This window comes from Silurus aristotelis (genome assembly GCF_946808225.1).
Source record: "Silurus aristotelis genome assembly, chromosome: 17".
Classification (NCBI taxonomy): Eukaryota; Metazoa; Chordata; class Actinopteri; order Siluriformes; family Siluridae; genus Silurus; species Silurus aristotelis.
The window spans coordinates 4,030,229-4,043,404 of NC_139590.1; the positions used below are offsets into that span (position 1 = coordinate 4,030,229).

At 38.7% G+C, this 13,176-nt stretch overlaps 1 protein-coding gene across 1 annotated transcript in view; it reads right to left on the reverse strand.

The window, feature by feature from the left end:
- Positions 1–6,938: 6,938 nt before the first annotated feature.
- c1ql1l2 (complement component 1, q subcomponent-like 1-like 2) overlaps positions 6,939–13,176 on the reverse strand; it is a 41,767-nt gene continuing 35,529 nt past the window's right edge. Inside the window, exon 2 of the mRNA XM_083567066.1 lies at positions 6,939–11,361. Within this exon, the coding sequence (XP_083423192.1) occupies positions 11,182–11,361 (180 nt within the window). The 3' untranslated portion in view covers positions 6,939–11,181. The remainder of the gene's footprint in view (positions 11,362–13,176) is intronic.

Below are 13,176 nucleotides of genomic sequence, written 5' to 3' on the forward strand. Positions count from 1 at the left end.
GGGTTAGGCTTGCCACCACAGACCAGCCGGTTCCTGAGGGCTGTCCTACCAAGCGACTTTTTGTTCCTGGTTTTCCCCATACCCTAACTCTTCTCTAGCACCAGTTCTGGTGGCCCATTATCCAGCGAGATGTCAGAGACTGCATGTCCTACCTGCGCTCAACTTAAGAACTCCACAGCTTGCCCGGCAGGGCTACTTCGTCCACTTCCTGTGCTTAAACACCCCTGGTCTCACATCGCCCTGGATTTCATCACTGGACTTCCTCCCTCTGCCGGATGCACCATCATTGTTACCATGGTAAACCTGTTCTCTAAAATGGTCCACTTCGTTCCACTGGCCAAACTGCCATCGGTTAAGGAGACTGCTGTACTCCTTCTCCAGCACGTTTTTCTCCTGGTCTTCCTTGTAACATCCTCTTTGACCAGGGCCCCAATTCTTTCGCCTCCTAGGTGCCTTTGTCAGCCTCTCTTCTGGGTTCCACCCCCAAACCAATGGCCAGACCAAGAGGCTTAATCAAGAGTTAGAGACCGAACTTCACAATCTGTGTGCCCAAGATGCCTCCTCCTGGTCCTCCAAGCTGTTGTGGGTGGAGTATTCCCATAACTCGCTGCCTATCGCCACCACAGGTCTATTGCCTGGAAACGCCGCCCGTACCCCACTACCGGTTTGGCCAAAGGGTATGGTTTTTTGGGACCCTTCCCCATCTATAAGGTCATTAACTCGGTTGATGTGCACCTTAAACTACCCAAGGTCCTCCGGATCGACCCTGCCTTCCATGTCTTTCGCCTCAGACCTGTTCAAGCCTGTTCCTTGTTTGGTTTTTGCTGACTCTTGGCCCTTCAGACTGTTTTTTTGGCTCTTCTTCTGCGATTTTTTTTCTGGTTCCCAGGTTTGGTTTGGTATATTGTTTATTCTGTCCTCGGATTCTTTCTAGTGCTTTTTTAAGCTGTTCATATGTTTTTGGACAGTGGGGAATTTCTGCTCTGCTCTTTGCGCTCATTAAAGACTATAATTCCACCTTTGTTATAATTGTTATAATTCCACCATTGGCGTCCTGCATTTGTGTCCTTCCACTCTCCACCCCTGACACACTCATTAAATCTTTGCATTTTATTGTAGAATATGCACCAGCATGTAAAAATTGTATTGCTGATTCTTTTTTTAAAAGCTGAAAGTCCTCATTCTGTGCATGAAGACAGGAAGTGACATTCAGTTGAAGTGTATTCAGGCTCCTGGGTGCTAGCCCAGAAAAAGCTTGATGCTTGTTTTCCTTGTGTACTCGAGGTACAGTCTCAGATTTCACTATCGGCATCAGGATTGTGGAGGTTGGTCTATGTTTTTAGCCTTCCAGGAAAGATGTTGGCGTGAAAGCGGGGTGAGATCGGAAAAGAAAATTTATGCGCTGCTGTACTCGTGACACAACATTAAAAGTCTCCTTTACATTTAACAAACTTCCATATATGGACATAATGAAATGCTAGCAGATGTTCCAATGTGTAGCTACAGAGTTAACTACAAATGAGTCACATTGTTAGCTTCCTAAAGCCTGGCAGTGTTTTTTAGTGTAGGGTGTATAGGGATAAAGCTACAGGTGAGTCACAGCGGGGGGGGGCGGTTCATATTGTATTTGAGTCTGACTGTGCAAGGATGTAAATAGGACTATAAATTGACTTGTTATATACAGCTCATTATAGTTCAGTTGACGGTAATAAAAAGTCTATTCTAGTCTATCTTAAACTTTCCTATCGCATCATATTCCAAACTCTTCTATCCTGTCCTGGCCTTCTTGTCCTGTCCTATTTAATCGTAAACCTCATCTTACTTTGACCTTTCCTATTTAAGCATACATGCAACTTTTCTGTCCTCTCCTGTTCTGTTTTATCCTGTCTCAAATTTCTTGTTTATCCTGAACTTTACTATCTTATCATACTAGTCCCTTTAGTCCTCTTCTATCATCCCCTTCTCTTTCTTGTTCTATACTAACCTACACAATCCTATCCTATCCAATCGTATCGTTTCGTATCGTATCGTATCGTATCCTAAACATTTCTGCCTGATGCTGAATATATCCCCTCCAATATTCCCCTTTCCTCTTCTAACCTGGTCAGGGTCTAGTAGGTCCAGAGCCTATCCAGCATCTCTGGCATAAACACTAGGAATACACCATAGAGGACACAGCAGTCTCACTCTCATCTCTGAAACACACACAGAAAGCAACAACATGTCTTTAGACTCACTGTGATCCGCTGTAACCCTGGTCAAACCTGATAATAAACAAAACAGAAAGAGGGAAAATGTGAGAAAATAAGCAAAAAGAGAAGACATTACCAGGAAAAACAAAGGTAAAGAACAAAATGGTGTAGTAAGAGCTTAAGAGCATTCACTTGAAGTATGCAGAGGATTAGACTGCGATAAGTGCCGCATTCCATAAAACTAATCTTACAAGCAATTCTGAGCACTTGTAATGAGTACGGGAGATTTTCGTGGATTTTATGTAAATGAAAAATGAAAAGATCGCTAAACCCTCCCGCAGTGGTAAAATGGAACCCGAGCCTGCTACGATATCCCTTTAATCCGACAACAATTTGTCATTTGTTTCATGTTAATGGAGGTGTAATACTTTCTTCAAGACTCACTTGGATGCCTTTGCACTTGAATTGCATCTCGTTTCTTTCCACCGATACATAAATCTCAGTTACCAGGATCAGATACACATATAAGGTGTAGCAGTTTGTTTTTATTAAAGAAAATACTACAACTATACTGGCTAAAAAATGTTAACTGCTTGGTTAGTGAAAGCTAAACTGTATGTTAGCAACCTGCTAGGTGTTCATTACAAACTAGCTTAACTAGATAACAATGCCTCTTCGAGTGGACACGATTGTGCTTTTTAAAATTCCATTTTCAGTCCCTATATCTTGTTATAAGAACCTCCACTCTTCTGGGAAGATGTTCCAATAGATTTTGTGGAAATTTGTGCTCATTAAGGCACAAGGGTATTAGTAAAGCCGGGGAATGATGTAGGTGAGGTAAAAAGGCCTGGGGCTCAGTCAGCATTCCAATTCATCCAGATGTGTTCAACAGGGTTGAGAGCTCTTCCACTTAGGAGATGTAACCCATGGAGCTGGCTTTGTGCACAGGGGCATTGTCATGCTGGAACAGATTTGGCTCTCCTAGTTTAAGTGAGGGGAAAACTTCATGCTCCAGCATCGTGTGTGGCTCCAACCCACATATGACTGGGAAAGTCAGGTGTTCCAATACTTTTGGACACATAGTGTGTAAAGTGTATGAGTTTGTAATAAGTGTACAGTTTGTAATAGTGTTTAAAGATCCAGCTTGTCACACATACATGCACACACACAGCAGGTTATGTAGAGGTGATGAATACAATCCTGGAGTATATTTATTTGTCTGATTCAAAATTAACAGCCAGCCAGAGTGACTCTAATGGAGAGAAAGAGAGAGAGAGAGAGAGAGAGAGAGAGAGAGAGAGAGAGAGAGAGAGAGAGAGCGAGAGAGAGAGAGAGAGAGAGAGAGAGAGAGGCTGTTGTTGTGGCTGCAGCTGTTTTTCTTTTTTGCTTTGTGAGTCAGGGCAGGCCACTGCCAAGCTTAGGTGACATATAGCAGACAAAAATAGAGGTATGTGTGTGTGTGTGTGTGTGTGTGTGTGTGTGTGTGTGTGTGTGTGTGTGTGTGTGTGTGCGTGTGTGTTGAGGAGACAGGAAATGGGGGGAAACATTCACTGAAATTGTGACAGTCATGGGCATTTGTTTTCCCCCGGAAAACAGTCATAATATAAAACAGCGTCACAAAAAAACATTGATGTGAAAATGCTGCCGAAACAACTTTCAGCCTCCAACATCTGGATCCAACATTCAACTCAGATCTTTATTCATACAAGTTTTAGTAGTAGTTAATAATAATAATAATAATAATAATAATAATAATAATAATAATAATAATAATAGTGAAGACAATGATAATAATACTTCTATTCATGATGATGATGATGATGATGTTGATACTACAACTTATAATACTAATGATAAAAAAAAATATGGCAACAATGATGGAATTATTAATACTACTCATGATAATGCTAATGATAATATTACTATGTTATTATAATATAATGATATAATTATTATTACTGCTAATAATAATGATGGTGATGATACTAATACTACTACTACTAATAATAATAATAATCTTAATACTATTCATTATGATGATGATAATGATGATGATAATGATGATACTACCACTAATAATAATAATAATAATGACAATGGTGATACTACTCATGATGAGGATGATGATGTTGATGATGCTGGTGATGATGATGATTAGAATACTGCTATTCATGATGATTATACTACTACTACTAATAATAATAACAATAATAATAATTACAATAATAATAATAATAATACTATTCATAATAATAATAATAATACTATTCATAATAATAATAATGATGATGATGATGATGATGATAATAATAATTGATAATGATAATACCGATAATAATAACGATGACTTTGAAAATGAAGAAGAAAAAGAGAAAAATAATGATGACAACGATGGTTTCAATAATACTGATGATGATGATGATGATGATGATGACGATGATGATGATGATGAATATTACTACTACTAATGATAATAATGATGATGGTGACACTTATGGCAATAATAATGATGATGGTAATGATGATAGTACGACTACTACTACTACTCCTAATTAATAATAATAATAATAATAATAATAATAATAATAATAATAATAATAATAATAATAATAATCTTTCTTTCGGCTTCTCCCGCAGGGGGCGCCGCAGCGGATCCTCTGCATATTTCATTTGGCACTTGTTTTTACGCTGGATGCCCTTCCTAACGTAACCCTCCCTATTTATCTAAGAGTGGCTGGTTGACCGGGGATCGAACCCGGGCCGCAGTGGTGAGAGCGCCGCATCCTAACCACTAGACCACCAGGGAACCCAATAATAATAATAATAATAATAATAATAATAATAATAATAATAATAATAATAATGGCAACAACAATAGGAATAATTATTTCACTTAGGATGATGATGATGATGATGATGGTGATACTACTACTACTATTACTACTACTACTACCACTAATAATAATAATAATAATAATAATGGCAACAACAGTAGGAATACTGATATTCTTTAAGATGATGATCATGAGGATGATGGTGGTGAAGAAGAAGAAGAAGAAGAAGAAGAAAAAGAAGAAGAAGAAGAAGAAGAATGACAATAGTGATGATGATTAAGCTACATTTCATAATGATGATGATGATTATTACAACTACAATTAATAATGACAATGGTAATAATAATAATAATAATAATAATAATAATAATAATAGTGAAAAAACACACAAGGCTCACTGACTTTAGAAGTCACCTTTATTAATGAAATTAATTTACATTTTTGAAAAAGAGAACTGAAGTCAGACCAGCAAACGTGTACCTTCCCTTCTCTCTCACAGCTTTATTGTCCTTATTTCTTCTCAGTAGACTGATGTCTCTTCTCCCTCACACTGCAATATCATTGGCTGATTAGAACATGGCTGTAATGTATGTGTGTGTGAGATCAGCTGTCAGTGATGTGGCTGAGGAGATTTTCTGTGCATGCATGAAGGCTTGTCTGGACACACACACACACACACACACACACACACACACACACACACACAGACACACACACACACACACACACACACACACACACACACACACACACACACACACACACACACACACACACACACAATTTGAACAGATCAGCTTCATTCGGTCGCAGACTGTCACCCTGTCGTTTCACATCAGCGTCCCGTCGCGAGTGTGTGGAAGTGACCCGTGGTGATGCCGCAGGAGGAGATGAACTTCTTTTTCTACTTTATTTTGTCTCCTTGTCTCTGTTTTTGTTCTCTGAGGTCAGAGGTCACACAGCGGGTTTAACCTGCACTTAAACACCGGCACGTGTACAAACAGCAACAGGACACTGCATTACTGCAGACCTGCATACAGAACAATGAGAACATTTCCGAGTGAACTGGCATCAATTGGCTTCAATTGGTCTGAGGAAGTGTATTTGACTTTGACACTCTATGGACAAAAGTATTGGCACACCTGACTTTTTCAGCCATATGTGCTTCTTCCCAAAGTTGAAGACGCACAATTGTATAAGACGTCTATGGATGCTGTAGCATGACATTTTTCCTTCACATGAACTATAAGACCCAAACCTGTTCCAGCATGTGCAATGCCCCGTGTACAAAGCTAGCTACATGAAGATATGCTTGCATCGGTTGGACTGGAAGATCTCCTGCTAAAGAGCTTCAATCCTATTGGGATGAATATTTCATGATGACTGCACCCCAGGCCTCCTAATCCCATCTGCAACAATATTTGTCTTTAATAAAACCATTGTGGCCGAATGAATCACACAAATCCCCACAAAATCTAGTTGAACATCTTCTGAGAAGAGTGGAGATTATTATAACAGCAAATGGGGACTAATTGTTGAATATGCTGTTAAAAAAATCACAAAAAATGTGATGTCAGGTGTCCAATTTTAGGCCATATAATGTATACAGAGTGTATATAAGCTCCATATCATGCAGCTCAATACACTTTGATTGTGGACATTAAGACTGAACCAAAAAAACCCAAAACAAAAACCCCTGATGTGATGCACAAAATCCTTTAAACTAATTATTTAAATACGTTATTATTACTTTATTAGTATCAGCTCCTTATCATTATCTGTGTTCTCTCTGGGGTAATGCTGTGATTTTATATTCTTTTTTTCTTGAGTATTTCTTTTCCCATTTATTTAATTACCTACGGTGTGAAACCAAACCGAGTACCCGATGCGTACAATCCAGAAATATAGACTGAAATGTGTGAAAGCGCTAAAAATGTAGTGCGACCGAGTTCCGCCGAAGTCGAGATTACGGCTGCGAAGAGCTCTCGAAAGGTTCTCAAATAACTTTACAACTCCAAACACACAACTGTGTACCTGAGAGAAGGCACCTGGGCCTGCATGTGTACTTTTATATGAGTTTGGTTTGGACGATGAAAAAAAAAAAAAGACTGAAGCCGTATTTATTTATTTATTTATTTATTTATTTATTTATTTATTTATTTATTTGTGTGTTTATTTGTTCATTTATTCATTTATTTATTTGGGAACTGAAAGTGTTATGTATATGTTAAATGTATATTTGTATTCTTGTTTAATATATTTATTTATTGTTAATTATTTATTTATATTGATCATTCGACTGCATTTATTATCATGAATAATTTAAAAAGTTCTGACATTCATTCTTATTATTTCTGTAAGGATTTTTTTTTGCAGTCATCTGACAGTCGATTAAACCTAAATCTCATTTCTCTCCTTATGTTTCTTCCCATCTTCTTCCTGGAAGTCAAATCTTTTTGGTTTGACCCTGTATTTCATCGGCTGCATTCACGTGTACTGATAAAACCCTATTCCTTGAACGAAATTGAGTTCATTGCGACGTTAAAAAAAAACCCTGTTCACAGTTTTAGTGTAGAACCTTAAAGGTGTCCATCCAGATCAGAGGTCCCCAATCACAAGGTTGCAGCCATGTACCGGGACATAGAATAGTTGCTACAGGGGTATGCAAGAACTCTCTGGGGAAAACGTCTTTAGATATGATAGTTATTTATTATTTATAGTTTGCCTTTTAAGAGCCACTATCCAAATTTACACACGGGTGCGATTTCAAAAAACTTCATGTCCACAACAGGTTCAGCTGATTATTAACATGTGTATTATACAAACAAGGTTCCTTTAGAAAAGGCCAAGCAAAGGGGAGAACGAAGAGAGAGAGAGAGAGAGAGAGAGAGAGAGAGAGAGAGAGAGAGAGAGAGAGAGAGAGAGAGAGAGAGAGAGAGAGAGAGAGAGAGAGACAGCTACTGACGAAAAAAATAAAAGGGAAACATGTTTTGTTAAAACTTGGGAAAAAAGGTTGCTTAAGGGTTCTTTATGGGCTCAGTGGATTATTCAGAGTTCATTGTAGAACCTTTAAAACTCTTCAGTGACAAAGTGAAGATTGTGAACACTTCTTCAAGACTTCTTTATGGGTAAACTTGGATAATTAAGAGTTAGTAATTTACTTTCTTGTAGAAAGATAGTTGTTTGATTATAAACACTACATTTAGGCTTGAAAAAAAAGTGTGCACTCTTTCAAAACTGTCTTCTGTAGGGATTCATTAGATGGTAAATGTTCTTCCAGGAAAAGGTTCTACGTGTAATCTTTTTGAATCTATGACCAAGAAGAGTTTGCACAATGGGTTGATGAAAAAACCCGTAAAGGGTATTATATTTTCTCCAGTAGTGTGGATGTTGGGCTTTTCTCCTGAACCCTAATTCTAGTCCCTGTATTCTTTGTTCAAAGTTCAAGAACAAGAACCAGACTTTACAGAAAAACCACCCAGAATAGACCAAGAACAGCATTAGTTCTGTGTTGAAATGTATAATAGATTGAAAAAGTAGAACCACTTCAGAATACTAGGACCATTCCTTGTCAGGAGAAGCTTTTCTCCTTATATATCCATGGGACAATGTCTAATGTCTGATGTCTGAACAGACCCTCTAGATGGAATGTTAAATACCAGTTGATGGATCCATCAACTGTGTGGTCCCGATTTTACCCTGTACTCTGAATAGGGTTTGAAGGTAGAAGATATACGAAAGCTATCAGAGGTCATTAAACTCATGTTTAACATAGAGAACTGGTCTAAGAGGTTCTTATGGTGTTATCCAACTGCTAGTGTAGATTCTGCTCATTAAATATCCCGAGAACTGTTGGTTATAAGTGCCTGGACATCTCGTGAGTGGGTCTCAGTGAGGGCCATAGAGAAACTCCAGAGGTCGTGTGATGCACAGACAGGGGTCTGTGACAGCATTACCGAAGTTATCCTGCCTACAAATAATCAAGTCGTTAAAATGTTGGACTTTGGATTTGAAGGTTATGAGTTCAAATCTCAGCACCACTTAGAGGCTGATGTTATGCCCTTGGCTTGGGCCCGTAAGCCTCAAGAGCTCAGTTAAATGCTATAAATGTTCCTTTAAATGTGTCAGATTAAAGAAAACCACAAGAGCGTGATATCAATAATCAGTGAGGTCAGGAACTGCTTGCCAGCAGAGGCGATTGCTAAATATTGCTTAAATAAATATTTAAAGAAAGAAATAATAAAAAAATTATAATTGTACTTTTTTAAATATTTTTTATATATAAAGTACATTATGAATCAGTCACCAAATATCCACACTAATGACATTTTCTCCAGTATTCTTTTGAAGCTCAATGTGTTTGGATGCATAGGAGTGTTTAGGTTTGGCTATTTTGGTGTAACCCAACTTTTATCTTTTTTAGTTGGTTTTCCATCCTAAATAATCTCTATTTAACCAAATTTTACTGCTTTTTCTGATTAATCAAATTATTTGTACTAAAAGTGTACTTATGTTGTTTTGGTCTTTAAAACTCAGTCTAACAGTGTTTCCTTCTTTCTTTCTTTCTTTTTTGGGGGGGGGTTGGACTACATGAACATACCTGGAACATAAATATAAACTAAGTGAACACCTGGGCCTGGACTCATGGAAGAATCAGCACTCATTATTCATGTACATCGCATTCGTTAATTTGTTGTTTAAAAATAACTGGGCATAGTACTTTTTTATACATACCTTAATTTCTTGGCATCTTATTGTTTGACATTGAATTTGAGATTGTGGGACACTTGAATAACCCGGATGTAAAATAACTGATCAACCATCAACACATAATTCATCAGTGGCTTCGTCCAACATTTAGGAATCGCTCCAAGTTTATATGGATCATTGCATGCTTTTAAAAAGCAACCAGAGAGGGACAGGAAATGAGAGTCCCACACATGTCCTCTGCTTACAATGTTAAACCACACATACAATCTTCACATGCTTGTTGTAGAACAACGCTGCCTTATTGCCCCGCTTTGCTCCCATGCCCCAAGTTCTACAGGATTGTCTGTGATGTCTGAAAATACTGCTCTAATTTGTATTGTGTAATTTATTATTAGTGCAAAAGGTTCAAGAGTGGATATTTTTTCCTAAGAAAGACCTTCAATAGATTGGATTATAGATTAGATTGGATATTAAATTGGAAATATTGTGCAGTTTAGATCATTGATTATATTTGGTATTGTGAGTTTAAAGGATTAGAATTTGTATTTTTTTTTATAAATAAGTAATTTTCTTTTTTCTCTTTTTTGTGTGTGTCTCCGAAACATTGAAGCATTGAAAGCGTCGTAATTCACATTTAGTTTTTCAATTACTAATCAAAAAATCTAATAACCACAATGTACACGGATTCTCGTGTAACGGATGGACGGAGAAACAGAAATAATAGAGTAAAACGCGTCCTTTGTGTTTCCCAAACCGTCCATTAGGGGCAGCGTCCTGCACCGACTCACAATCTGCACCAGACACATCATGGCACGCTGGATAAAACATCAACCGCAATGGCAAACTTCACTTATTCAGGAAAGGGAGGGGAAGAAGAAAAAGGGAAAAAAAGCGCTAAGGATGGCACAATTTCTTCCAAAACGCACAAGCATTTTTTCAATCATCTGAAATAGGATTTGAACTAGACTAAACTCAATCTCAAACGATCCCTTTAGTTAATAAAGCAAGCCTTCGAAAAATATTTTCTTTTCTTTTTTTTGCTGTTTTTTTTTCTGTCTATGAGGGACAGGCATCTCGGGTCATTCTCGCATCTCGTCGATATATATCTGTTGGACGGAAGATGAGACGTGATGAGGAGACACATCATACAGGATGCGACGATGACAAAAAAAAGATCTCTGCCACTCAGAAAGTCCTGCTGGAGTCTCGAAGGTCTTTCGCTTTTTGTTCTCATTAAGATTTTTAGAGCAGAAAGAGCACCCACTGTTCACTAAGTCTCGTACTAGAGTCTGCAATCCGACAAACCGACAAATCAATCAATAAATAAAAAATACGATGATTGTAGCAACAAGATGATCCTGTGAAGGGAAAACAAAAAGAAGCGCTCGGACGATAAAGCCGTCTCCGTGTCCGTCTTCTTCATCTTGTACCTCGAGCTCTGAGATTCAGTCGGCGTACAGGATGAACCCGGAGAACGTGCTGTATTTGTTGTTGTTGCCACCGTGGGCTTTCCCTCCGTCCAGTTTAATGTAGACCTCGTCTCCAGCATCCAGGTGCAGGATGACGCTGTTGGAGGCGTAGTCGTAGTTCTGGTCGGCGTCCTGAGCGATCGCACTTGCTCTCACCTGGTAGATTGATAAACAGAAAGAAAGAAAAAGGAGAATAAGAAAACAGATAGACTCAAAGCTTAAACTGTTGAATTTTATGCAAACTGGTAAGTGCATTTCTCAAAACAATTACAAACAGCACCACATATTGGATTACTTTCAAAATCTGCACTTTTCTGAAAATCCTTAGTTCATGCTTAGTTACGCTATTGCTATTGGTGTATTATAAAAAAAGATGTTTGTTTACAATCCATACACAGGGTTACTATGTGTTATGTCACATTTAAACCCTGATAGATCACGTTTAAAGCTACCTCTGGTCGTGTCTCGTTCCTGGAACCCCACGATATTGAGAAAAGTATTAGGACACCTGACGTTTACAGCCATACAGTATGGGGTTCACCCCCTAAATGATGTCTCTGGATGCAGTAGAAGAAAATTTTCCCTTCAATTCACCAAGTAGGAGACCCAAACCTGTTCCAGCCTGACAAAACCAGCTCCATGAAGATACAATTTACATGAGTTTTCAATGGAAGATGTCCTGCTATAGAGCTCTGATCTTCTCAACCCTTCTGAACACTTTTGGGATGTATTGCAATGCTAACTGCACTCCAGGCCTCCTCACATCCTCACCCACATCAGTACCTGACATTACTAACACCCTTGTGGTTGAATGAATCTTCACAAATCTCCAGAAACACACTCCAAAATCAAGTGGAACATCCTCCAAGAAAAGTGGAGGTTATTATAAGAGCAAATTGGGGTCTGAATAAGGATTGAGATGTTCAAAAAGCACATCAGGTGTCCACCTTTGTCCTTATAGTTGACATGCTTACTTCTGACCGAAAAAGTATATATATACTTTTGAATATTTTTCCTCTTCTTTTTATTCTACTTTTTCCTCTCTTCTTTCTACATACCCAAACCCTTTGCCTCTATTTACACCATGGGACCTCAACCTATACTGAGTCAGAACCGGTTAAGGCCAGAGGAGTTTTTTGCATTCTTAATGTACATGAACACAAGCAGGAATGTATTACACACAAACTTTACATGTAACACAAACCAGTGTGTGGTATCCTGTTGCTGTGGTATTTCACTGCTGCTTTGGCAAAACAATTAGCTCTGAGCTGGTAGGGGGAGATTATTTTCCTTCAAACGCTTTTCCCAAGTGTGTATTATTTCTTATTTTTTCAGCCGCTACCATTAGGGGTCACCACAGCGGATCATCCGTCTCCATACCGCCCTGTCCTCTACATCTGCCTCTTTCAAACCAACTACCTGCATGTCTTCCTTCACCACATCTATAAACCTCCTCCTTGGCCTTCCTCTTTTCCTTCTTCTTGGCAGCTCCATCCTCAGCATTCTCCTACTGATATACCCCATATCCCTCCTTTGCAGATGTCAAAACCATATCAATCGCACCTCACTCACCTTGTCCACAAAACGTCCTACCTGCACAGTCCCTCTAATGAACTAATCCTAATTCTAATCCTGTCCATCCTCATCACTCCCAATGACAATCTCAGCATCTTCTGCTACCTCCAGCTCCACCTCCTGTTTTTTACTCAATGCCACTGTCTTTAAACCATACAACATCTCAGGTCTCACCACAGTCCTATACACTTTCCCTTTCACTCTCGCAGATACTCTTCTATCGCAAATCACTCCTGCTATCACTCTTCTTCACCCACTCCACCCTGCCTGCACTCTTATCTCCACTTCTCTAACACTCTCTCCATTACTTTGCACTGTTGACCGCAGGTACCTGAACTCCTCCACCTTCTCCACCTCTTCTCCCTGCAACCGCATCACCCCTTCCCCTCCCTCTCA